This window comes from Indicator indicator, chromosome 22 (genome assembly GCF_027791375.1).
Source record: "Indicator indicator isolate 239-I01 chromosome 22, UM_Iind_1.1, whole genome shotgun sequence".
NCBI classification, from domain to species: Eukaryota; Metazoa; Chordata; class Aves; order Piciformes; family Indicatoridae; genus Indicator; species Indicator indicator.
In genome coordinates this window covers 5,840,192-5,866,697 of record NC_072031.1, presented here as the reverse complement: position 1 = coordinate 5,866,697, position 26,506 = coordinate 5,840,192, and the positions used below count along the sequence as shown (strand labels likewise).

Below are 26,506 nucleotides of genomic sequence, written 5' to 3'. Positions count from 1 at the left end.
TGAAGGTCCTCTTGTCCAGCCCTTCAGTGACTGTTTCTGGAAACCATCTCCAAGGTTCAAAATGCCCATTGTGAATCCCAGCCTCCCTTCTAGCCCAGAAAGCTTCTGGAATGGGGTGTCAGCAGGTGATGGGGCTCTGCAGTGCTCAGAGTAACTGGGGTTTCAACGTCCTCTGCAAATGGATTATCCTTCCTCCTGCTCTCAGAAGCAGAACTTGACCCCATGTTAATTGTCTTTTGTCTTTTATTTGGCAAAATCCCTTTCCCCTTTCAAAAATTAATCTTTCAAAGTCCTAACCAAAGCCAGAAAAGATCCAACTCTGTTTGCAAAAGCAACACTAAAAACTTTTGGAATCTTTGAAGTATCCTCAACATGCCCAAGGGATCAAACTTAGAGGAGGAATGTGGTCAAGGTCACACATGGTTCATCCACTGCTCTGGGTTTTAATGCAGTCCACAGAGGATTATACTAAACGATAACAATTTGCTTCTTGCCTTTCAAGTCTGTGAGCATCTGAGTAAAGTCAGAGAGGGTTCAGGCAGCTGTAGGTGTGCCAAGTTTGGGCTGTACATTGCTTTGTGGCAATAAACAGAAATGATCTGTGGATAGAAAGGTTAAGATGTAAATTTGGGGGCTGTGATATGTTGCCACCCCTAGTGTGCTTACTGTGTCCAGCAACTCCAATGGCTGCTTTTCCTTCCTCCAGCAATGCAAAAGTGCAGACATTTGCATCACATTCCCCTTGTCTAATTAGATGCCTTCGTTGACCACCCTCTAGGCTCCAAATTCTGATGGCTGTACTCAAAATGTAATAATTTATCAATGGTAATAAGTTGATGTGATGTGGTGGTGAGAAGGGGTTTGCTGTGTCTGTGATGTGTGCCCAGGGGAGTGGAAGAGCTCAGCAGCAGAGCTGAGTTTGGGGGTTGGTTTGGTTTGGACTTTTAAGGCGTGTTAATGACATTGTCCTTCTTAATTAAGGCTCAGCTTTAACCAGTGCCTGCCCACAGCAGCTGTGCTACCTCAGCAGCTGGACTGGTGACACCAAGCTATGGAGCTGAGAAGCAATGTGGATATTCCAGTAAAACTGGCCACAAGGGGCCTTGGCTCTTGGGTTGCTCCAGCCCTGAGTGCTTGTGGCAACACAAGGTCCTCTTCTCCTGCAGGAACTCATAGCTAAAGTAAAAGTGTGGGGGGGAAAGAGAAGAAGTAGATTCTTTGCTGCTGACAAAACAAACTGAGGAAGGAAATGCAAACACACACTTGCCCACTGCACCAACCTGCTCCTTTACGTGTCCTTTGCCCACAGACCTCATCATGTGGCTCAGAAGCTACCAGACATAATTTGTCCTTCCTGGTTTTGAGGGTTTTGTTTGTTTGTTTCTTTGGTTTTGTATCATTCATTGTACAACAGGTACTTTGCACACACCCAGGAACAATTCTGTCTTAACCTAAGTGCTTGTGTGGTTCAAAATTAAAGCAGAATGGACAACTGTGCTCAGCCAAAGGTACTCAGTGCACAGCACCAGGACTGGGCACAGATAAGTTGCTTCTAAATCAGCAGAATGGTAAATAAGATGAAGTTTCCCTCATAAGTCCTGCTAATCATAGGGTATTAGGACGTTAGGGTTCCTTCCAACCTCTAACATCTGTGATGGTAAAACATTGAAACTACATTTTAAAGCAAGTAGTTGCTCTTTGTTGCTCTTTTTTTTAAACCAGTCTGTGAGTATAATCTAAAATAGTGACAACAGAATTCAGGGACCACACACTTCAGGCTGTTTTGCAGAACTTGGAGAACAATTTGCTGGCTGCAAGCATTTGAAAGCAGAAGAGTTCAAAAGTTACAGAGTTAACTGAAAGTTACAAAAATAGATTTGGAGGCAGCAGGTGTGCAGAGGGCAGCAGGTGTGCAGAGAACACCAGGCTTCAACTTTGCTCTCCTTTCTGAGGGAGTTTCAGGAGCTGCCCTGACAGCCACTGGGCATTTCCATCCTCCCTGGGAGGTTCCTACTTTGTTTTCTGAAGTTGTGAGTGTGAGTATCTGAGAACACTTCCTGACTGCTGCAACAGCCAGCTAATTGTTTGTTGTGACACAAGCGTTTTGCTGAGGGTGGTAAACATCATTTAGCAGGGCAGCTCAAGTCTTTTGTGTAAGGAATTTAAGTAAAGCTACCATAGCGTTCCAGGCAGCCAGGATCTGGTCACGCATCCTCCTAGGGGTGCAGGTGGGTGGCTGCTCCCTGCATTGTGTCTTTACCTGTCCTCACCACCCTCCTGCCAGAGGTGACTCCTCTGATCTCATAGCTCTGATAGAATCATACAAATATAGAATTGTTATGGGTTGGAAAAATCCTCTAAAATCATCTACTCCACCTATCAACCCAACACCAAGTGCCCCCAAGTGTCCCCAAGTGCCATGGCCGCAGGTTTCTTGAACACCTCCAGGGATGGGGACTCCACCACCTCCCTGGGCAGCCTGTCCCAGTCCCTGACCACTCTTGCAGCAAAGAAATTGTTCATCATCTCCAACCTAACCCTCCCCTGGCACAATTTCATGCCATTTCTTCTCCTTCTATCACCTGATACTAGGGAGAAGAGACCAACCCCCACCTCACTGCAATCTCCTTTTCAGGGAGTTAGAGAGCAGTGAGGTCTCCCCTCAGCCTCCTTTTCTCGAGACTGAACAACCCAAATTCTCTCAACTGTTGCTCACAGTTGAGCACAGTTGAGACCCTTCACCAGGTTTGTTGCTCTTCTCTGGATACTCTCTAGCAACTCAATGTCTTCTTCTGCTTCAGTCCAAATGAGCAGTGTCAGCTCCACCAGCTTGAGCAGCAGCTCACCACCAGGTCAGGCCATTTTGGCTGAAGAGTTGAAGGAGCGACCAAGCAGGTTCTGCTGGACTCTGGAGGGAGATTAGCCTTGGGCAGGGCTGGGCAGGGTAATGAAGAGTGGTGGAAAGCCATCAGCCACCTCAGATACGTGATCTGGCTGTGTGAGCAGACCCTGAGGCCATGCTCCATCAGCCACCACCTCCATTATAGGACACCAGATCAAAGGAGCTGGGATTATGCAGTGTGCTGACCTGGCACAAACTCTGCTGATACACTTTTGTCCTGGAGTTTGTTGAGGAGGCAAACTGGTCTCAGCAGACCTTACCTGGATCAGGTGTCATCTACTGTCCAGCAGGCAGCAAAAGGCAGTGGGCAGCAGGAGCCCAGCATGGTGTGTGCTGTCTGGTCAGCACAGTGTGGCTGTACCCACCTCTGAACCAGCACAAATCCATGTGGCAGGTGATCCACAACACACAGATCTGGAACTTAGGTGGAAAATGGTTTAATATGTGTTAATCCAGGTGTGCTGACAGTCTCTGATTATTGAAAACTAACCCAAAGACACCCTAATTGGAGTCACCATCCCTGGAGGTGTTTAAAAGCTGGGTAGATGTGGTACTTGGGAATATGGCTTAGTGGTAGACTTGGTAGAGTAGGGTTAATGGTTGGATTTGATGAAGGTCTTTTCCAATCTAAGTGACTCTATGACTCTATTCCCTGCTGTCTAATGGAGACAAATTATTTTACACAGACCCTGTGTAATTTGAAGTGCCCAAATACCTGTAGTCCTCTGGAGATCCCCTGGAGTGGATGAAATCCATAAATGCTACCTGTAGGGCTCAGATATCAGAGATCTCTTAGACTGGAATTTTAGATGAGAAGTGTTTCTTCCAAGACTTCACTATTTTCACTTTAAAACTGTACTTGGTTTTGGATGGATTTGAGAAAGCGTTGTGGCAGCTGATGTTCAAAAGATGTTGTTTTTTTTCTGTAAGGACTTGCAGCAGAGGATTAGAAAACAAAGATTTTCAGAGTGAAAGGCTTTTTAAGTTTGAATGAGTGGGTTGGACATGCCACCAGTCCATCACTTTAAACAGCTGGGGGTTTAATTATGGCATTCATAAAAATACAAAATCCACAAGAAGGTGACTAATATGAATCGTTATCATTTAATTTCCTGCAGTATATTAGCAGGGCAATGACTGGTAAAGGAAAAATGAGGATTCATGCCAAAATAAAAAAAGTGCAGAGTATAAATTACTTGATCTTGTAAAGAGCTTAGATGCCTGGAAAGAAAGTAAACTGTGCATCACAGATTTGGGGCAATAATAAATAACTCTTCTACTAAAAAGCAACCATTTGCATAATAAAACATTAATAGCTATTTGAAGTTGCAGTCATTGCCTGCAGAATGGAAACCCTAAAATGATGAAGATTTTCCTGTCCTCATGTGGTTTATTTTGCTGTTTACACACAGCATTTAATTTCCTTATTCCTGCTCCTCGAGTTCTGTTCCCTGTTGTAATTTTTTTTTTCTCATGTCTAGCCCAGACTCATCGTGCTGCCCTTTGAGAAGGGGATGGTACCCAGTCTTGTCTGAAATCTGCTCTTCTTGGGTCATCTGTCACTCTGCCAGGCAGTCTGTGATACCAGGGTGACGCTCAGCTGTGTGGCAGGAGACTTCTTGCTTTGTAAATCAGTCCCTGATTGTTTGGTGGAACATTTTGAGATGCAGACACACACAAAAAATTATTTTATTTTCTTCTAATGCAGGAAATCAGGGAAATGCTGGTGGTGTTTCCCATAACTGAGATAGCAGATTGAAGACCCTGGAAGTTCGTCCAGTGCAAGGAGTGGAGTTCTCTTTGTTCCTTGGTCGTGGCAAAGCCTATTCACTGCACCTCCCTCGGCTGCCTTACCCTGGCTGGCTGCTGGCAAAAGACACTGTGTGGTGACAGCCTGGGGAGTGGCAACCTGAGGGGTGACAGGAGGGGCATCAGGCAGTGACAAGCTTGGGGTGTGACAGGACATCTCGGGGAGAGCCACCATAGGACCAGGGGCTAGTGGGAGATGATGCTGGGTGTGAAGGCTCAAGGGTTACAGCACAGACCGGGGGCGTGATAGGACACTGAGCAGTGGCGAGCCCGGAGGGTGGCAGGATGGGCACTGGGCAGCGAGGGTCCTGAGTAGTGGCAGCACACCGGGTGGTGAAGGCCTGGGGAGTGACAGGACACAGGGTAGTGACAGGATGGGTGGACAGTAGGGACACCGGAGGTCCAGGTAGGTATCAGGACACTGGGCACTAGCAGACAGGCAGGCGAGTGACATGCTGGGAGGGGATAACAGAGACAACAGCAGCCCGGGCGGGTGGCAGGAGGGGCACAGGGCACCGAGGAGGCCGGGAGGTGATCAGCCACCGGGCAGCAACAGGTCTGGAGGGTGACCGGACATCGGGCAGTAGCAAACCCCGGAGGTGACCGCACACTGGGCACCGCCAACCCCGCCAATCCCGCCAACGGCTTTCCACTAGGGGGCAGCCGTTGGCAGCCCAGGAGGGCGTGGTCACCGCTCCCACGTGACGCGGCCTTTTGTCGTAGTGCGCTGGGTCACGTGAGGCGCGGGTGGGAGCCGCGAGGTCCTTCGCGCTTGCGCAGTGCGGGGCTGGCGGCGGCCCGTGCGGTTGGCGGCCGGGAAACCCCTCGGCGGAGCGCGGACGCAGGGGCGGCCGCGTCGCCATAGCGAGTGAGCCGGGCCTGGAAGCGCTGCGTGCGGGCGAGAGGCAGCAAGCCGAACCGGGGGCTGCGGGGAACGCCTCCCGTCGTCCTCTTGGGCTGTGAGGAGGAGCCGGGCGGCCACGACCTAGTTCAGTCGCTGGGGACCGCGAGCCGGAGCCGTTGCGGGGCGGGAGGGGGGGGTCCCCGGGCCTCACAGCGCTGCCGCGATGGAGCCCTGAGGCCTCCGCCAGTGAGTCTGCCAGAGGCCGCGGGACCTGACCATGGCGGAGCGCCGCGGCCTCTGAGTGCCGCCCGAGCTCAGCCCGCGCTGCTTGCACCGGCCCTTCCCCGAGTGCTGCGCGGCGTGGAGGCCGCGACGCTGTCCAGCCGCGGAGCAGGCACCGCCTGGGCCCGACCATGTCGTGCGTGCATTACAAGTTCTCCTCGAAGCTCAACTATGATACGGTCACCTTCGACGGCCTCCATATCTCCCTGTGCGACCTCAAGCGCCAGATCATGGGTCGGGAGAAGCTGAAGGCGGCCGACTGCGACCTGCAGATAACCAACGCGCAGACCAAAGAAGGTGTGTGCGGGCGGCGGGGCCGGCGGTGGCACAGGCCGCTTTGTCGCGGCCTGCTCTTTGTGACTCGTCCCCGCGTAGCGTGAGTCAGCCCGGGGCCCATCCCGCCGGCATGCGGGGCTCCGGGAAGGCAAGCGGCGGCGGGGATCAGGCCAGGTGGGAAGCGATAACGCGCTGTGGCTGCGATCGGTAGCAGTGAGATGGGCTGCAGGCCCGGCGGAGCCGTTCTTTTGTAGTTGTGGTGCTGACAACTGCTTTCATGTGGGTGTTGCAGACGCAGAACTAGCCGTAGAGCAGTGTGTGGTGAATGTACGACACAGGGTGCTTACGAAAGTTTGTGTTTCCTGGAATTCTACCTAAAAGAAGGAAATGTGGGAGGAAATCTTATAATTACAAACCTAGCAGATTTCTGTGGAATATGGCGGCGAAATCTGAACATGATAGAAATAGAGCAGATGGCCGATTTGAAAACAGTGGTTTTGGTGACTTACTTGTCCTCAACTACTTTTATCTCGTTTCGTGGAAAAACTGCTTTTCTGCCTGTTGTGGGAATTGTTCCCTAGCAACATTTTGTCCGAGTTACAATTTGTGTAGACCTTTTCAAAACATCTTGCAGGAGCGTTCTCGGTCTCTCTCTTAGGCTTTGGATTTTTTTGTAGTTTAATTCCATTTCTGTACCAAAGATGTTGCCATTCAGATGCTAGTGAGCATCATTTCATCATTCATTTCTAACCACGGTTGGGTTTTTTTTCCTGAGACTGTGTGTCAACCACATCAGGGCAGTACTGAAGTTTTCTGGCAGAACACTTGTGATGATTTTATATAAAAAATGCTCTGAGTGAAATCATAAATTCCTTTAAATCTCATCAGTGGTGTTTGATTTTCAGAGATTATGGTTTTGAATTACTTCCTATAATATTTTAGTTTGATAATCTGACAACAAGTGTGAATGTGCTTGAAGCCTTTGGAATGTGACTTTTTAATAATAAGAAGAGTTGCAAAGTAATTTCATTCCTTGAAGACAAAAATACTGTTTTTCTCATGCTTCTGTGACACCAATGGTCTTTTCTTTAGAATGTGTAGTAGTGGGTTTTTTTCTCTGTGTATTTAAACTTAAACAGAATGATCTGTACCCCTCATCCTTTCAAGTGTTTGGATCTAAAGTTCTCTGTTTGCCTGCAGATACTGAAACTATTTTCAGGGGAAGAAATTTAACAGCCTGAGCTTAGAGAGGTCATTGGGGTGCTCTTGAATTGTGTGACCTATGTAGATGGAGATACACTTCAGATTTCTTGACTTTTTCTAGTAGTATTGACTAAAATTTTCAGAAGCATTTGTAAAATGATCAATTTTGCTTTAAGGCCTTTCCTGGTGAAGTCACTCTGAGGCTTGTCTTCAGCTGCTAATGGTCTTTCAGCTCCATGGATGCTAGCAGGCAGCAAGGCCAGCTGGCTGACGTCACTCCTCTAATAGCCGGGTCTGGGTGAAAGAGTCTTAAAGCCATCATGCTGGGTGGTTAGAAACTCTGATGGAGCCCATCTGTTATCACCAGGAGAGAAAATGTTTTGAAATGGGCCTAACAGGTGAATTCTGTTACAGCCAGTGAAGAAATTAAGGCAAAGTTTTAGTAGAAAAAATATGCTCATAAATCTCTTACCTCATGGAGTGTAGTGTAAATCATAACCAATTTTACCAAGTATGCTGCATAATTTTCATTCATAATCAGAATTCAGGGAAGCAAAGTATCTACTTCACTAGGTTGTGTTAAATGTGGTGTTGCCTAAAGGTGAAGTTAAAGAAGGAATATCCTTTATACTCTAAAGAGCATTGCTCTTGTTTAACAGGGACAGGTCCCTCCTCTGTAAGTTGAGTTGCACTTTGACCCTTGTGAAATGAGTGTAATATTTTAAAGTGTGACACAGAAACCTTACTCAAGGTTTCCTAAGGGTATTTTCCATGTGAAAACACAAAAAATGGGACATTTGGAATTCTTAAGTGTGTACATAGGAGTTTGTAGCTTTTGCTGTGGAGGAGTCCTGACTGAATTTTGGAAGTATCTTGGGAAGAACAAAGTGAACCTGGAGCTTGTGCAGATGTTTCTGAGTGTTCTAAACTCTTACATCTCAGGAACTGTTATTCTCCAGAATGGAAATCTAGTAGTAGAAGCAATGCTGATACAAACCAAAAACACCCAGGATTTTAAATACCAGTGGACTCTTCCTAAGATGCTTTGAAGACAAAATGGATGGTTTGGGCCTTATTAAAAAAGAGGTGGTGTCTTGTATCCCCTCTTCCATGCCTGCTCTGGAGGCATGTTCTGTAAAAGCAGAATTCCCTTCAAAAGGCCTTTGCTCAAGAATGATACATTTAAACTTCCCTCCTTTTAATTGAATCTCAACTTCTTGACCTGTCTTTTCTATTGCATGTTCTCACAATACCTAGCAGTGCTGCAAAGTGCAGAGCTGAGGTCTCTTGTGTGCTTTTCCCTGCCCTGTAACATTCTGACTTGAAACATTTGCAGAATGTGCAGTTCTGTTATGAAGCAAAACACAGAAAAATATAAGACCAGAAATGGAGCTCTGAACTGCTCTAAGAGTGTAAGACTGAACTCAGAACTTGCTGGAGTTGAGTGAGCAGCATGCACTTGACAGTTTCAATGTGATGCCTTCAAGCGAGGCTAGTACAGTGAAGTCCTGAGGCCTGGCAGCTGATGTCTGAATACTGGAAGGTTGGGAAATGGTGCAGATGTAGCCTTTTGGAGCAGATATTTCAGCAGCATTGAAAGCCTGCTGTTGGCTGAGCCATTTTGTGCTGCCGTGGTCATGTGGGGCTTACTGTGCACCTAAGTGCAATTAATTCTTGTGCTGAGTTCCACATTTCTTAGGTTGAGGTGAGAGTAAGTGGTACCCATTCAAAATCACGATGGTCCAGTGAGGCTCCAGCACTGCCTGTGTGGGGTTCAGCTGCTCTGCCTGTGTCACGACCAGTGTGGGACCTCAGCTCAGTTGATATCCTTTGATTAGGTCCTTATGACAGACTGTTAGGTTCATGACCACGGTTTCTCCAGCATTGCTTTAGCTTTCCCAGACAGGCTGAAACACCCAGCAGTGCCAGTAAGACATCAAGGCATTGGGTGGTCTGTGTAGGATCAGATTATTGATTGAAAGTGTGATAGATTTATTGACTGATCCTTTCTAAGCAGCGGAGATGCTCTTTTGGAGCACAGCTCTGCATGAACTCCATGAACAGCCTGCCCTACCAAAGCAGCTCATTCCAGAAATGAGGAGAGACCAGTTGTAGAGGAGATGATTGATTCATCTTCTGCTGGAAACTGCAGATCCAGAAAGCAGAAAGTCCAATCTGTTAATCAGGATGTTTTGAGGCAGTGCTTTCAGTGCCAGCTACAGAGATGGTTTGTTTGTCACCAAGTGTGCACGTGGTGGTGATTAGAACAGAGCTAAAAAAGCACAGAATGAGAAAGCATATTTTTAGGCACTAGGGAGAAAATGTGTTCTTGGGAGTTACTCTGTGTTCTGGTAGAGAGACAGTCTGGCGTGTTAGGAACCATTCTTATCCCTTAACTCTGCACAGCCTGCTCCCAGTTGCATAATAGCCTAATGAAGTGTGTGTAGGGGGGGAGGGGGGGATGGAGGGAAGTGTGCCATTTTCACATAGGTTTCTGTTCTGATGAGCTTGATCTGGATGAAGAGACTTCTCCAGGTACTGCTCAGAGAGATGCTTCTGCTGTCAGACTCAAAATGGTGGATTAAAGCAGGTCATCAAATAAAGTAGGAGCTTCTTTCAGAAACTTGTTGCATACACATGACACAAATGATTAAAACTAGCAAATTCTCACAATTACAGGTGAATTTAGACATGGGATTTTTAAGTTGCCTGTCAACTGTGAAACTACAAACTGTAGAGCACAACCTGAGCTGTTGGTAGTTTTCTGCAGAAAGAAGGTTCTGGACCTTAAATCAACTAATGCAGTTGTTGATTTAAGCTTCCTAAGTCCATGTGAGGCAGCAGTCAAAGTAGCTGTTGTTTAACTTGTCTGCCTCCACTTGTTCCCTGAAATCCTCCTTTCCCTTGGCTCTTAAGTATGATATTTTCTTGTAGAAGAGATAGTGAGTTCTAGACTGCTGTGTCTTTTCTGATCTTGGCTTTATACAATATCCAAATCTTCCTTTGCTTTTCCAAGCTTTCTGAGTTAGAATCATAGAATAGTTTGGGTTGTAAGGGACCTCCAAAGGTCATGCAGTCCACCTCCACTGCAGTCAGCAGGGACATCCTCCACTAGATGAGGTTGCTCAGAGCCTTGTCCAGCTTCACCTTGAAGATTCCTAGGAACAGGGCCTCAACTGTCTCCCTGGGCAACTTGTTACAGTGCTTCAGCACCCCTGTGCCACAGAACTTGTTCCTCACTTCCAATCTAAATCTGCTTTTCCTCTCATTTCAAACCATTGCCCCTCGTCCTATCTCTGCAGGCCTTTGCAAAGAGTCCCTCTGCAGCCTTCTTGTAGCCCACTTCAGGTACTGGAAGGCTGCTCTAAGTTCCTCATGGAGCTGTCTCTTCTGCAGGCTGAACAACTCCAGCTCCCTCAGGATGTTGTCTTGGCAGAGGTGCTCCCAGCCCTTTGGACCTGCTCCATCAAGTCCATGTCCTTCCTGTATTGAGGGCTGCAGAGCTGGACACAGTTGACTGAATCTTTGTCTTTAATCACAGATCAGTTTGTCAACAGCCCACCATCCATTCACTGACCATCACCAACAGTAAAACAAGTTTAGTTCTCTAAGGGTCTAGGAATCCATGTGTGGTGGTAAGGCCATGACACATGGCCCAGTACAAATCCTGACAGGCCTCAAGATGTCTAGACAGGTCCCTTTCTCTCCCCCTTCTTCCTGCCACCAAAACAGGGTAATGTGGGAAAAGGAACAAAGGGGACAGGACCCTTGCCTGTCTGGTAAACAAGATGCCTATCTTGGGTCAGAGCACATAAGCTCCCCCAGATACAAGGTCCTTGCTTCTGCCTTTTATGGTCATAGCCTGGCAGAACGCTTTCCATTGGGCAGCTACACATTAGCTTTAGTGCCCCACTGGACCAAGTGACCTCCTGGCATTTTGTATATATATGAGTGGCCAGGTAGCCTTGCCTTGCCTTGCTCATGCTTGTTGAAGCCTTGCTCCAAGCCTTGCTCAGATCTGCTGAAGCCTTGCTGTGCCCTGCCTCGAGTGTCTGGTCCAGAGCCTGGGATAAAGCCACAAGCCATACACGTGCAAGCTGGAGAAGCCAGGGCCTAGACAGCCAGAGTGGCCGAGCCTGAGCCTGCTTCCCTTGCCACAAGAATCGTGCTGTGCCTCAGTTTACCCACGCAGGAACCATGCCTGGGACCGCGTAGTAAACCTCTCTTGCCGGCAGTCAGCCGTGCTGCGCCCTACCAGAGCGCCCCTAAAGCCATTGCAGCAGCAGCAGCCCTTATATGGGTGAAAATAGCTGTGAGTAGCTCATTTACTGCCCTTTGGGTTTAATGGTTCTTATCAAGTCTCCTCCCCGTTATAACTGAGTGCTAACTGCTCTCGGGGACCTTCTCATTCCAAGTTGTCGCCTCCTAATTTGCATAGAACAGTTTGTATTTGCCTCAGACTGCATAATTCCCTATGTAAATATCTCTTCCAACCGTACAAACGATCCTTTAACGAGTTTTGGCATATTTCATAATAAAGGGTTACTCTTTTATTAATACCCGTTGCCATATTGTTTTATTAATTATTGCTGTGAGGGTAATTAATAGATAAGCCTCCCCTCGACCGCAACACCATGCTGATGCCTCTGCCTTTTTTGAACGTTGCTGTTAGAACTCTGCATGTGTGACAGGCTGCTTTGTTGAGTGTGCTGTCATGGCTCCCTTTGCAGATGTGGAATCATGTGGTGACACAGTGACAGTGCTTCATAGGTCCTGGCACTTGCCAAGTCTCTGCTGGGGGATGTTGCTGCCCTCAGGGAGCTGCTTTCTGCTGCGAGATGCCAGTTTATTCTCAGAGCTGTTAGGCTAAGCTGGCATCTGTCAAAAGTCAAAGTGTGCCAAGAAACATTTCCAGGGATCTCAGGAGTAGCACTCCAGCTTCAGTCCCTCAGTGTATTGTTTGACTTCAGCCTGAACAAAACAGGGCAACCAAGCTGGTGAAGCATCTGGAGAACAGGTCTGGTGAGGAGCAGCTGAGGAGACTGGCATTGGTCAGCCTGGAGAAAAGGAGCCTGAGGGAAGACCTCATTGCTCTCTAAAACTCAACTGAACTCACTGAAAGGAGGTTGCAGTGAGGTAAGGGTTGGTCTCTTTTCCCTAGTATTAGGTGACAGAAGGAGAAGAAACGGCCTGAAATTGTGCCAGGGGAGGTTTAGGTTGGAGATGAGGAAAAATTCCTTTGCTGCAGGAGTGGTCAGGGATTGGAACAGGCTGCCCAGGGTGGTGGAGTCACCATCCCAGGAGAGGTTCAAGAAACATGTGGCCATGGCACGTGGGGACATGGTTTAAAGGCGGTGGTGGTGTTGAGTTGATGTTTGGACTGGGTAATCTTGGAGGGCTTTTCCAACCCAAACAGTTCTATGATTCCGTGAAAACTTTCTTAACCAAAATGAATTCAGTTAATTGCCTTGAAGGAAAAATAAATGCATCAAGCCAAGTGGGTGTCAGGTCCCTCAAAGCTAGCTGAATAGTGTGCTCAGCTGTTTGTGAATACCCTTCCACAGGTCTGTGACCCAGGGACCAAGAGAGTGGCTTGGCTCGGGTACCAAATATCACCACGTGCTATGTTAAGTGTCCTGTAGAAATGAAGCCTTTACCAAGCTGTTATCCCTGTTCAGTTGATCCTTTTAAATGAGGGAAGATCAAGAATTGTTTTCAGATAAATGATTTCTCAGTTTTCTGCAAAAGCATCCTGTCAGTTGGAAAGAGAAGGGACGTGTTCATTGTGTTGTTGAAATTATGTCTTCTGGTAGGTTTTGGCCTGAGGGAGGTTGCAGCCTCTAGGAATAATATATTGAAAAAGAGAGATAAATTGGGAAATATTCATCACTGGGCAAAACCATCCTGACAGAGCTTCTTTGGTTTGCAGAGCATCCTTCTGATGTGCTCTGCAGATGTCAGGGCTTTCCATCTTTAAATCTGTAGGCAGATTACAAGGAGTGGCCCTGGAAGTGCCTTAAAATACGTAGTCACATCCAGCTTGTGGCAGTACAGTATAAAAATCATTCTCATGGAGAGATTTTTAAGCTCTTTAAGATCACTCAGTCTAAGTCTCTCAGGTAGTTGTGGTTTTTGTTTGGGCCTTATGTAAAAGGTCAGATTTTCCTTCTCTTAGGAAAGTTACTGTGGTGTAAGCCAAGGCAGACTGTGGATAGCTTCAGGCACACACTGCTTTCAAAAGACTTTTCATGGCTGTCTCCGTAAGTATTTTTGTTTGAGTCTCTGCTGTGCAGTAAGTGCATCCAAAGGTTTCATGTCCCTTTGGTTAACTCAAGACTAGATGATTAGCTTAAGGGGAGAGATACCACTACAGCTTGAGCCAATTCTGCCCTACTTGTGAAAGCAAGCTCAGAAAAAAAACGCTAAATTTCTGTGATCCAAATTCTAGCACTGCCAGTTTCATTTCCATTTCACTGCAAAGCACTAAGCGGTGTGTGGGTGAAGAGGGACAGAGCTTCTCTGTGTCCTGTCAGCCTTGGGCACAGGGAGCAGGGCATTGGTTTTAGGAGGCAGCAGTGAAAACACTGGCACAGAGTTTTCAGGCAGTCACTAAGTACCTGTTCTGTTGCAGGACAGTGTAGATGGAAGCTGATTCAGGTAGATCAGGCTTTGCTGTGGTTTGGGTTTCTCCAAAGATCTCTTGGTTTTATAGCCTAACAGCAAAAACAGCTTCATCTAGGCTATGAAGGACTTCATCCATTAGCAAATTCTCCTTTAGTGACCTTTGAGACAATTTTCATCTATGGCCCGAAGTTGTGGCAAGGGGAGGTTTAGGTCAGATATTAGGAAAAATTTCCTTCCTGCCAAGGGTGGTCAGGCATCCAAACAGACTGCCCAGGGAGGTGGTGGAGTCACCATCCCTGGGGGTGTTCAAGAAATGTATGGTCATGGCACTTTGGAACATGGTTTAGTGCCAGTAGTGGTAGGGGGTTGATGGTTGGAGTCAGTGATCTTAGAGGGCTTTTCCAACCCAAACGATTCTGTGATTCTATGATTTCGCTGTTGGCATTTGAATGATTTAAAAAGAACTAAAAATATTTTTAAAACACAAAATGAAGAAATATACGATAAAAAAAAATATTTTGCTGCTTGTATTTGATTATCAAACCTGAAGGTGTTTTGAGATACGCTGTTAGTGTGTGGGGACGATAGAGGCACAATGTTACCTACGATTTTTGCTTTTGTTTCTCTCAAAGGGGCTGTGAAGTGCTGTGTAATTGCCCATGGGTACCCAGTTTTCCCAGCTGCCTGATGTTCTCCTTTGTTTCTGGTGTTTGCAGAGTACACAGATGATAATGCTTTGATTCCCAAGAACTCATCAGTGATCGTGAGGAGAATCCCCATTGGAGGAGTCAAAGCTACCAGCAAAACATACGTTATGTGAGTACCCCCAGAGCATTCGAGGCTTCACCAGGGCTGGCAGTGTCTGCACTTTTTCATGGATGTTGGTGTACAGAGGCGTTCAGGTTGTGTCTCTCGTTAAAGCTGCTGCAAGTTTTTGTTGGCATGGGGTAGATTATCATCTGTCTACCCCAAAGTAGACTGACATAATGTCTCATCCCAGCAAGCGTTGTTAAGACAGGGCTGGATGTGGCTTTGAGCAACCTGCTGTGGTGGAGGGTGTCCCTGCCTGTGGCAGGGGGTTGGAAATACATGATCTTTAAGGTCCCTTCCAACTCTAATCATTCTGTGTTCAGGCCTGCTGGGGCAGGGGGTTCAAATTCAAGCACAGGTCACTTACAAACTCAACAGAATCATCTAGTTCTTCGGATTGATATTTGTAGAGACTCAAGTTGTAGATTCTCTTTCCTCTACATGGGGATATTACTTGTTGGATGTGTTTGCTTTTGTAGCACGGACACATTGTAGTCTCAACTCCCCATCGGAATGGAGTCTGAGTTTCACTGTTTGACTGTGTCTTGCATTTGAGGATGGACAGCACATGGCAGGTGTTGGTTACATCTCAAACCCAGAGGTTTTGCATAACTACAGAAGCAAGACCAAGGGTTTCCAGCTGGTGAATCAACAAGAAGTTCCATTCCTGAGGGATTCCTCTTAGCTTCTTAAAGGCAAAGTGTGTTTCAGGCAGGAGAAGAGGAACAATACCCTACACTTTATTGCCTTTTGTGTGAGTAATCTGAAGGAATAGTTAATGCTTTCCAAACTCAAAGCACAGGAGGTGCTTGAGCACATTCTCTAAGTCTGGTTTTGCCCTAAGCTGATACCTCTGCTCCAGGTTGCAATTCTGGGTTCTTAAGATTTCTGGAGGACAGAGAATCAGGTGTATTGATTAAGAGAACAGATCTGCAATCCTGACCACAGGGGTTTTGCTGGCCTGTTCATCCAGCCCGGTTCTGTCAGCTACATTCATATTGGTTAATGGCCATGTTCTCCAACCTTCTTGGAGATGCCTCTCCCCCACAATCAGACATTATTAGCATGTGGTTTAGCTGTGTCTTTCTCATGTTGATTGTCGATAAATAAAGTATTCTGATGAGTTAATGTGTCTGGAACAAGCAGTGCAGCAGCATCCTGGTACCCATGAAGCATTTGCAAACACAAAACCCTGAACTGATGTGGCTCTGTGTGTAAACTTTGGACGTATTACTGCAGCAGTTGTGGCAGTGCTTACTTACTCATTCTGGATGTCACAGTACTGTGGCCTTGTTTGGGAGTTAATTGCAGTACCTCTGCTTGGTGCTGTCTTGTCAGTGTCCTCCATGGCTGGCTGGCACCTTTCCCCAATATGGTAAAGCTGCCTTAAAACGGTGGGGGGAGAGATGCTGATAGCACCAGAGGTCAAATAAACCCCACTGCAGTTCTAGTGCTGAACATCAGCCAGGCTGATGAACTTTCTTTCAGCTAGAAACACTGCAGAAACCACTGCTAGTGTAGGGGGTGTTTGGGGGAGATGGGTGCTGTAGTGGTGGAGAGGCCTGCAAAAACACCTCGTCACTCACCTTATAGCATGTTCCTCCGTGGTAAATGGATGAAGAAAGCATTGTTTGGTAATCTGAAGGATTTCCTTGCATTTCCTCATCCTCAGGAGGTCCATGTGAGCCTGGTGGTGTGCTGGCAGTGGCAAGAAGCACGAGCCCTAACTATTCCTACATAAATTCCACAGCAGCCTTTGAGTTGCTCTCTGCTCATGGGACACTTTGGATGATGTGTGGATTGTTTGTTACCTACGCTAGCAGTTGCATGTGCAAGGTGTGCTGAGTAGCATGCAGACGGAGCTCACTGAGTATGTGGAATCTCAGCAAGGTTTCAAATGTAATAAATATTTCCTAAAATACTGTTAGCATTTTCAAGATTATCTTAAAGCAAATTCTGGCAATTAAGACCTTTTTTTTTGTCACAGGACTCCTAAATCGCACAAAACCCTAGAAACTTCCTTCAGGTGACATTTCTACTACTATTTTTAGTCAATATAGCATTTGTAACACGTTTAGTGTATTCTGGCACTTGATGGTTAAATGCAGTAAATATCTGAACACAGTGCTTGGGCTTCCACAGAGAACCTCTTTTCTGAAACAATGCTGCTGACCTTTTGATACTACTCCTTTGTCAGATGACTGATTTTTGTTACACTTAAGTAAATTTGCACTTGAGAGTGTCTAGACTGTCGCTTTTCTTAGAAACTTTCTTAGTAATTAAAGTGTTTGTAGGGGCACACAGGTTAGCTAAAGCTAAAGCTGCCTTTGCATTTGCTGGTGGAGTATTTAAGAACACAAACCTGCAATGCAGGCTTTGTCTCTTTGGTACTTATGTAGCAGAGATGAAATAGCTGAGGGCTTCCTCTTGCACTGTTGTGTTCTCTTTTGTAAGTCCTAATCTGTGTCAAAGCAGAAATGGGATATTGGGGGGTTGTTTGAGTTACACTAAGTGTACCAAGAGGCCAACTTTATGTATGCAAATGAATCTCCACACTCATTAGAGGATGGGAGGATGATGTTGTGAGTCCAGGTTTTATGGCCTGCTTTCACTGCTCTGTGATGTGCATCCAAGTGCTGGCCTTTCCATGCTAACCACCTTTATTTCTTCTTCTAGAAGCCGAACTGAGCCAGTGAGTGGAACATCAAAAGCAGTATGTAAAAACACAATCTCACACTTTTTTCTACACACTGCACTTAATTCTAAACAATGTAGCCTTTTATTAATAATTTCCCAAGCATTAACTTTTAATCTACTTTCCAGTCAAACCTAGTGTGTGTTGTAAATACTATGTATTTGATCCAGCATAGTGAAAACTGAGTAATTTGCACAGTTCTGATGTGAATATTGGTATTTGTATTTCATATTGAATCTGCTAGAACATCTCCTGTATGACTCGGGGTTGTACAGATAATGTATGGTCTGCATTAGACCCTGTAGGCTGAAGGTTTGCACCACTGGATGTGGTGCCATGTTCTACATCTGTCTGTCTCTAGCTAGTAATATGTATGTTTGTATAGGTTGTTGTGTGCTTTTTGTTTCTTGCAATAAAATTGTTTGGAGTGTATTTTTTGCCATTCTCACATTGTATCACTTAGCTTTTGGTTTTAAAGAACTTTTTTTTTGCCTAATGGTTTTTGAAAATGTTATCAAAAACCACTGAGAAACCATTGTTAAACTTGGGACTGTTTCTTACTTTTGCCTTGGGGATTCAAACAAATACCAAACCCAGCGTATCCCACACATTTTGAGGACAGTTCTGTGCAGCTAAAACTATTCCTTTCCATGTCCTTAACTCCTTGAGTGTTTGTTCCTAAAGCTGTGTAACTTGAAGTGCTATTGTTTGGGCCCCTCTGAATACATGAATGTCTTGCACAGATTGCCACGGGTTTGAGTATCGTTGCTACACAAAGTGGTATTCTAAAGTTCTGCCTTTTGATCTTTTCCACTTCATCTGGTGAAGTTTAGTCTCATAGTTTTGTCTGCAAATGAAAATAATGGCATACAAATTTTGGCATAAGGTTAGAGCCTGGTGCCTTTGTGGGTGAAAGCCCCCTGCCATTTTTCTCCTGCCTGCGGTACGTTTTTGGATTTGGGTGACCTCAGGGTTGGATGCTGCTTTAACTTCCCAAATTCAGCCTTTCTTTAGTATACCACCACTTTGAATTGACACTTGGAAAGGGGGCAGCATTTTTCTGTAGGTTTGAAAATGTTGTTGTGCTGCTAAAATCTAAATAACACGGAAATACTTGACTGGTGATGGTCTAGATCATGATTTGCCACTCGGGTCAAACACTGTGTGTAACTTCGCCTTTCAAAATAGTCCTTAGAGTATAAAAATAACTGTGTGCTTTTTTATTTTTCATCTTTATTTTAAGTATAACTGCTTTTTCTTCACTAGAGTGGTGTGAGGCATTACACTAACCCTGGATCATTGGATCTGATCACTCAATAAGCTGTTAGGAGAACTTGATCTAGAAATTCCTGAACTCTGGGGCTGTGTTCTGTGGAGAATGCAGCCTCTGATTCCCACGGAATGCTTTACAGCTTCAAATTCAACACTGTGTGTGTGTAGGTCTAAAACCACCAAGTCTAAATCTGCATCCTTATTCTATTGCTGAGTGATTTGAATTCCTTTTTGGACATGAATGCCTCTTATTGTGAGTTTGAGTTAGTTTAACTGGCCCAGTGACCCTAGCAGTTAATGTAATGCATTGATGTGAACCACGTTGATAGTATTTGATCTAATTCAGACGGGTTTTAATTTCTTGAAAACAGTTCTTTTTTTCTTTTTGTTTACTAGCATGTGTATAAACACCAATCACATGTTCATAAATAAAGTTAACATTCTTTTAGCCTCCTGTGTTCCCTGGCATGTCTGTATTACGTTTCTAAGTAGCATCTTACCACAAGCTAACGTAGGTATCTGAAGGAAGAATCCTGGAGTGGGAGGGAAGACTTAGTGTTAGTTACAGTTAACTAAAGGAAAAGAAAGGCAAAGCAAACCCCTTCCCTGGTGTGCCCTGGCTGGACTTGATTTGGGTTGTGGGTAGCCATAGAGAGGAACCTTTGCATCAATCTTTCCAAGTCCTGTCTCTCACTGTAACAGCAGAGCAGCGTCAGGCTCTTCCAGCGTGGGAGAAGCTTTATTCTTAAAGCTACCTCAGGTCTTGGCCTAAAGTGTGGGGGTTGTGTTTGTTTTTTGGTGTTTTTGTTTTATTTTGGGTTTTTTTTAATACACATTCCTGTCTGGATTTCAAAGGAGAACCTGGATCTTAGTGTGGTAAGAATAAATCTCTCTGTAGAGTTTGCCACTTCCTGTTCAACAGTAAAGCAGCAAAACTGAAATCAGTGAATTTTTTTCTTTTTTTTTTCTCTTTTTTTAAACCAAGGACGCACAAAGCTTATCCTTTGACTCTCTTCATTTTCTTGCTCTTCTGTTAGCTGGCAGCCTACACTTGCAGATCTGTGCTGCTGTTCCACTGTTACTAGAGCCAAGGCAAGGAGGTGGATCCTTTTTTGGGTTAGTGTTGCTATTTGAGTCACTGCGAGGATCACTGGTTGGTATTTGTCCTTGGAGGCTGCAGAAGTACAGAGAGTCATGCCCATTGTTTCAGTGCCTTCAAGCCTAACCTTGGAGTGATCCTTCCTGGCTGAATTTGTAGCTTAGCCAAGCTGATGGCTTCTAAGAAATTACTGTCATTCAGGTGTAGCACTTCAGCAGTGAGATCAGCCTCTTCCTCCTCTTCTCTGTCCCCTTTCCCTCTTGATTTCTGTTAGTTCTTGCTTAATCTTCTGCAGAATTGAGAGTTAATACATTGTTGATGCTGGGGCTTAGGATTTTCTGGGGTATTTTCAGTTCTTCTGCAGTATTAGGGATGTATACAAGTTTCATGGAGATATTGTTTGTACTTGACTGATTGGAGGGACTGGCTGGAAATACTTGAGCAGAAATTTAAAGGCAAAAAGAAAGACACAAGGATGCAGGATGACTGGATGATGGCTGTTGGGCAAACATACTAACTAGTACATTAATTCTGTGCTTTGATAAGTGTTCAGTAGAAAGGAGTGCTAGCACCTCCTTTAAGAAATGAGACTGTTGCCTGCAGGCCGTGCAATAGCTGCTTCCTAAAAAATACAAGAGCTCATTAATAGTTGATTAACTGTTATGTTTGACTTACAGTCAGTACTGGACTGCTTAACTCCAGTGGAGAGCTGCCCTAACTTCTCCTTTGCTCCTGCCAAACCCACAGAATGGTTGTGGCTGTGCCTGCCCTGAGAGAGCGTAGGTCTGTTTCTCCACGTGTGGCAAGAGTGGCACACAGAAGTGCAAAACACTTGCTCAGGCTTTCTTTTTACAGAATGAGGTACAGAATGTTCTGGCAAGAAGGAAAGCTGAGTGTTCTGGTAAGGCTTGCAGTGGGAAGCAGGTCTGCCCTTCCAGAACTGGGCATTCCTCTCCCAAGGCATACTTCCAAGCACTGCTTTGTTAGTAGTAAAGTGATGTTGTGTGTGTGCTTCCCTGCACATGCAGAGAAGTAGTGATTAACTGGAGTGAGGAATCATCTTCTGCGTGTAGATTTATTATCCTTTTTCCTCCTGGACTCTGGTAAAACAGCTCCCAGGAATTCTTCCACTCCATCAGGTAATAAAGGACAAGAGCTTTTGCCAAGGAAGGCTTTTAATCTCTCTCCTGAGCCATTCAATGACCTCTTGAGGAGAGCTCTTCAGTTTATCTTGTGAAACTCTAGTCTACATTTTTTGAGCAACTGAAGACATAATAAGAGATTTAAATGTCTTTCTGGTGATTTTTTTTTTTTTTTTTTTTTGCTATTGACAGCTCCACTGCTGCTTGTGGTATAATACAAGTTAGTATATTGGGAAAAGAACTAGAGAAGAGTTAACCCTGCACTCCAGTTATGTCCTCTCTGAACACTGCGCTGCTAACTACTGCCTGGGGGCTCTACTCCTGCAGCTGGGAGGGAGGAATGGGCTTGCAGTGGAGAAAAAAATATGACAGGATTGTCAATTCATGTTTTCCTCCTTGCCTTTGTTCCTTTAATACTGGGCTGGGTTTGGTCAATAGTAAGTTACATAGTAAATTGTCCCACTTCCCAAAGCAATCTGGACAGTGTGCGCTGTGCTCTAAGAAAATAGAAGCAATCAATTTTCTAGACTACTGCAAACACCTCCATTTCAACGGTTTAATCGGGTTTGGGTTTTTCTAGATGAAGTGGTGGGCTACTTTTATGGCTGATGTTTTAGGTTAGTGGTGTTATTTGGGGTTTGTGGGTATGGGGAGTTTGACATTTTTAACCTTACTGCAGGAGGGGCACAGCTCCTGTTTCAGGGCTGAGGTGCCTGTGCTTTATTCTGCCAGGCAGCTGCTGCCTTCCTAAAAGCAAAGCCATGTGCATATATACATAGTGAGACATGAACTGATTGAGTTACAAACCACACTGAAGTGTCCTGTAGTGATGCTTCCTTTTCAAAGAAATAGTTGGGCTTAAATCCTTTTCAGCTGAAAATTGACAGCTTCTTACCCTTTTTGACTCGTAAGCAGTTGTCAGCTTTTGACTAAGGTCCTTCTCTGAGATATTCTGGAGCAGTAAGTTGATCTTGAGAGGGCTTGGGTGTTTCAGTTCCTTCTCATTAGCCACATCCAGGCTCTCTTAAACTGTTGTAGCTTTTAAATACAACTTACATGGGGTTGGAAATGCCTCTTTCAATGACACTCAGAGGGTTTAGTGCAGATTACAGACTACTAGAGGCTAACTGTTGCTATGTTTTGACTGTAGAACTTGAATATGTGTTTAATTTTTTGTGAACAGATTGATGACTCTTCTGCATCTATTTCTCTGGCCCAGCTTACTAAGGTATATATATATATATATTCTTGTCAAATACTTTAAACAACAAAAAAAAAAGTGTTTGCTATCCTATTTTTAAATTTATTCTGTGATCTCTAGCCGCATAATTGTTGTAATTTGAACAGAGCTTTAATTTAATTCTTTAACAATTTAAAGTATTTTTTTTAAACTTCTCAAAAGAAAAAATGTGTGTATATTTTGATACTATCCTGTAAAGAGTAGTTCCCAGTTTGGGAAGATAGAAGGGGAGTACCTTATCAGCCTCAACATAATGTTGCAGTATTACTCATCCTCAAGACCCACAGAAGAAGCTCTTCAGAAGCTGTTTACCGTTTTTCATACTTTTCGTTAATTTTCCGTTGGAAACTAACACAATTTTTACGGAAGAATTTAATTGGCTGTAAGTTATGGACATTGCAGGGGGGGGTTGCAACAGCCAAACTAGAAGCCTTTCTGTAACATGGACAATTGCATGGCTCTCTCTGAATTTCTAGTCATTACAGTTACAGGTCCACCCTCTGAATGCTGCACAAGCTCACCCATTGTAGTAGATTTGCAGTGGACACCCCCAGCTAATTTGTTTGAACGCAGACCGTGTAAATTGTGTAACTGTACCTCATTGTTTATAGGAATATACCAATGTGTGTGTGTGGCATATTAGCAGCTGTGACCTTCTGAAACTGTTGTAATGCCATGTTTTGCTCTGGAACTGCTTGCATTTTTTTGCTCACCAATGTGTAACTTTGTCTGGGAAAGCACTAGTGATTGCTCCTGGGGAGAAGGCGTAGGGCTAGCCAGCTGCATTCCTAGGCTGTACAGCTGCAGAGAGCAGAGAAAGCAGGGCCTGATGCAGAAGAGCTAGTTCTTATTTCTGAAAATCAAAGCTGGAGTCCATTTCCAAGAGAGAAATCTCTTCCTACTGGTAACTTCTTCCCTGTCTCACCGCAGCAATTCAAATTGTGTAGATTTGGCACAAACCCCAAACCCAGTTTGGAAGGGAAGGCACCAAAAGAACTTGATCTCCATTAGTGCTGTCCCTAAACATGTCCTCGGCTCTGTAAACTCATGTGAAGTTTTACTCTCAAATGTGACAACTTGTGGTGTGCACAGTTCAGCTTTTGAGACGATTTTAAGTCTTTCAGGACAATGCAGGAAGGTAAATAACTTACAGCAGCTCAAACCTGTGCCTTACTCTGACCTCTTTAGTGCAGAGCGGCTTAGCACGGAGGCAATGTGTTGACAGTTCTCTGGTTTATGATTACTATGTATTAAATGCCATCTTCTGAATTTTGGTCTATTCCTACTAATGTTTTGTGGGTTTTTGGAGATGTTTTTTTTTTTTTTTTTTGTAAACCGTTTGGGTTCAAACAAATTAGTCAAGTATCTGTAAAGCTTTCTGTACCTGTCAATGGAAATGATTTCATAGCTGTCGATCTGGATTATGTTACTGTGGAGAAAATAACTGTGTATTTGAAACAACCATTTAATAAAATGTTGAAACTAGTTGGTTGCTTTTGTGAATGAATGCATCTAAAACCAGAAAAAAAAAAAAAGAGAGGGAAAAAAAAACAAAACATGAGTGGTTGATCTGAATGATTAGGTGCTTGAAGATCTAAAATCATTTGCAGTCACTCCCTTAGACCCTGCTTGTATCTGGACTAGTGTGTAATAAAAACATTGATACAAATGCTACTTTAAAAAAAAAAATTCATCTGGCTTCAGTAATTTGAAAATCTAGTTCTGCAGAAGGTTTATATTACAATTTGTGTGTTAAAAGGGCACAGTCAAGTGGGGGGGGTAAATAAATAAAATAAATGGCAGGTTTTGCTTCCTGTGGTTAAATCACTTAACCAGAGTGAGCAGGGGAGGAATGTGCAGCTTGAGCTGCCTGCAGCACACGATGGGCAAATTTCTGCTCCACAGAATCTTTTCTCTTGCTGAGGGAATTGTCAAAAGCTTGATTGCTTTTAATGCCTCTCTGTCTGAAGCTGCATTTCAGCAAGCAGAAACAACTGCCCCCGCTCTTGAGTTGTGTGTCCTTTTAATGCTGCAAAATGTAAATAACAATGCTTGCATACATCTGAATTAAATATACAGCGGATGGCTTCTCCTTCAAATAGTCTGGAGCTTAACAATCAGGTTAAAAATGCTGGATAGTGTATTTTTTTTTTGTCTACACATAGCTTCAGCCCACTTGGAAGAAAATTGGATTGGTTACACAAGTCTTGATGTAAGGTACAAACAGAGCCTAAGGTTTTGAGTGCCCAAGAATGCTCTTTTCAAGTAGGTTGGCAGGCACGTAAACATCATGTAATGGCGTAAGGACTCCCCAGAACATCTTCAGGACAAACAGATTTTATATAAAGCAGCTGTGTTCATACAACCTCAGCTAGAGTTGTGCTGCTCTTTACAGGATTGGATGAGTGGTGTTGTCTTTGGCTGTGTGGGCTTAAATGTGTTTCTAATGTGTGTGTCAAATAATTACCTGTTAAACAGACTGCCAATCTGGCTGAAGCCAATGCTTCCGAGGAAGATAAAATTAAAGCTATGATGACACAGTCTGGCCATGAATATGATCCAGTCAAGTAAGTGTCAATTCTTTCCTTTGAAGATGATGAAAAAATTGTAGAGCTGTTTCAACAAGAGACACACACTCATGCCTTCTTTGTCGTTTTTTTTTTTTTTTTTTTTCCTCCCAAAACTTTTAGTTACATGAAGAAACCCTTGGGCCCACCTCCACCATCATACACTTGCTTCCGCTGTGGGAAACCTGGCCACTATATAAAGAACTGCCCAACAAATGGGGTAAGAAGTCGGGGGGACCTTGGGTGTTGCTTGGTTTTTAATCTTTATTGGCAGTTAATAAATGCATGAATATTCATGTTAAGAATTGTTTCTCTTGGGGTGAAATGCCTCTGCATGGGGACATGGCTGAATGGCCACAGTGGCCTTGGGTTGGTTGTTGGACTCAGTGATCTTAGAGGTCTGTTCCAACCAAAACAATTCTGTGATTCTAGAAGTGTAAGATTTTTCTCTTTTGCTAGGTTATGGGCATTAAGTACGTCTGTAGCTCCTCTGTGTGTATTTTGGTATTTTCTTCCATGTATATTTGATACTTGATATTTCTCAATATTCTTGGAAAGTTTTCTGTTTGTTTTTTTTTAACTCTTTTTATGACAGTTGACCGTTCTTAGTGTTTCCTCTAAAAACCTGTTGTTTCTGTTGACCCCAGCCATTGAATATTTGCATGCTGTAATGACACAAGTCTCTGCTTGAATATTGATGCTGTTCAGTGGTAGTGACTGCACGGATGTGCTTGAGGTGTGGATTGAACTTTCACATAGAGATAGGGAATGTTTCAGAGCTCGGAATTAATTTTTCGCTCTGAATTGTGCTTTGGAGGAGGAGCAGATTTGTGACTCTGGTGAGCTGAGGAATGTTTCACCCTTGAGGAACCTGATGTTAAGCCAGAGAACGCTGAGTTCAACCTTTCCAACATCCTGGCTGTACTCAGTCAGGGAAATAAACTTTTTAGTTGAGCATCCCTTACACTGAGTAACAAGAGAGGTTTTGCAGCTTAGAATAACCATTGGAACGGCATTTGAAGTGTCAGCCTTGAGATGTGTCTGCCTTTCTTTTCTTAACAGGACAAAAATTTTGAGTCTGTTCCTAGAATTAAAAAGAGCACAGGGATTCCCAGGAGCTTCATGATGGAGGTTAAAGATCCAAACACCAAGGGTGCTATGCTGACCAACACCGGCAAATACGCGATCCCGACCATCGACGCGTAAGTGCAGGGAGCCTCGGGCTGGCCAAGAGTAACTGATGCCCTTGTGGCACTGCAACCAAGCAGCCTAGCAGCTGTTATTAAGGAGAGGAATTGCTGTACCTCACAGTGCTGGTTGACAGCAGCTGAACATGAGCCAGTGTGTGGTCAGGTGGCTAAGAAAGCCACCAAGCATCCTGGCCTGGATCTGCAATGGTCTGGCCAGTAGGAGCAGGGCGGGGGTTGTCCCCCTGTGGCTCTGGTGAGGCCAGACCTCAAATACTGGGTTCAGCTTTGGGCCCTTCACTCGCAAGAAGGACATTGAGGGGCTGGAGCAGGTCCAGGGAAGGGCAGTGAAGCTGGTGAAGGGTTTGGAGAGCAGGGCTGGTGAGCAGCTGAGGGAACTGGGGCTGTTTAGTCTGGAGAAGAGGAGGCTAAGGGGAGACCTCATTGCTCTTCACAATTCCCTGAAAGGAGGTTGGAGCCAGGTGTGAGGGTTGGTCTGTTTTCCCTAGTCTAAAGGGTGGTAGAAGGAGAGGAAATGTCCTGAAATTGTGCCA

General features: G+C 44.8%; 1 protein-coding gene across 1 annotated transcript in view; it reads left to right on the top strand.

Moving 5' to 3' along the window:
- The first annotated feature begins 5,949 nt into the window (after positions 1 to 5,949).
- The window catches only part of RBBP6 (RB binding protein 6, ubiquitin ligase), a 33,253-nt gene continuing 12,696 nt past the window's right edge, over positions 5,950 to 26,506 (top strand). The window contains 7 exon segments of the mRNA XM_054391157.1: positions 5,950 to 6,134; positions 14,657 to 14,756; positions 17,427 to 17,463; positions 22,142 to 22,186; positions 24,677 to 24,765; positions 24,889 to 24,985; positions 25,828 to 25,967. Of these exon segments, the coding sequence (XP_054247132.1) occupies positions 5,969 to 6,134; positions 14,657 to 14,756; positions 17,427 to 17,463; positions 22,142 to 22,186; positions 24,677 to 24,765; positions 24,889 to 24,985; positions 25,828 to 25,967 (674 nt within the window). The 5' untranslated portion in view covers positions 5,950 to 5,968.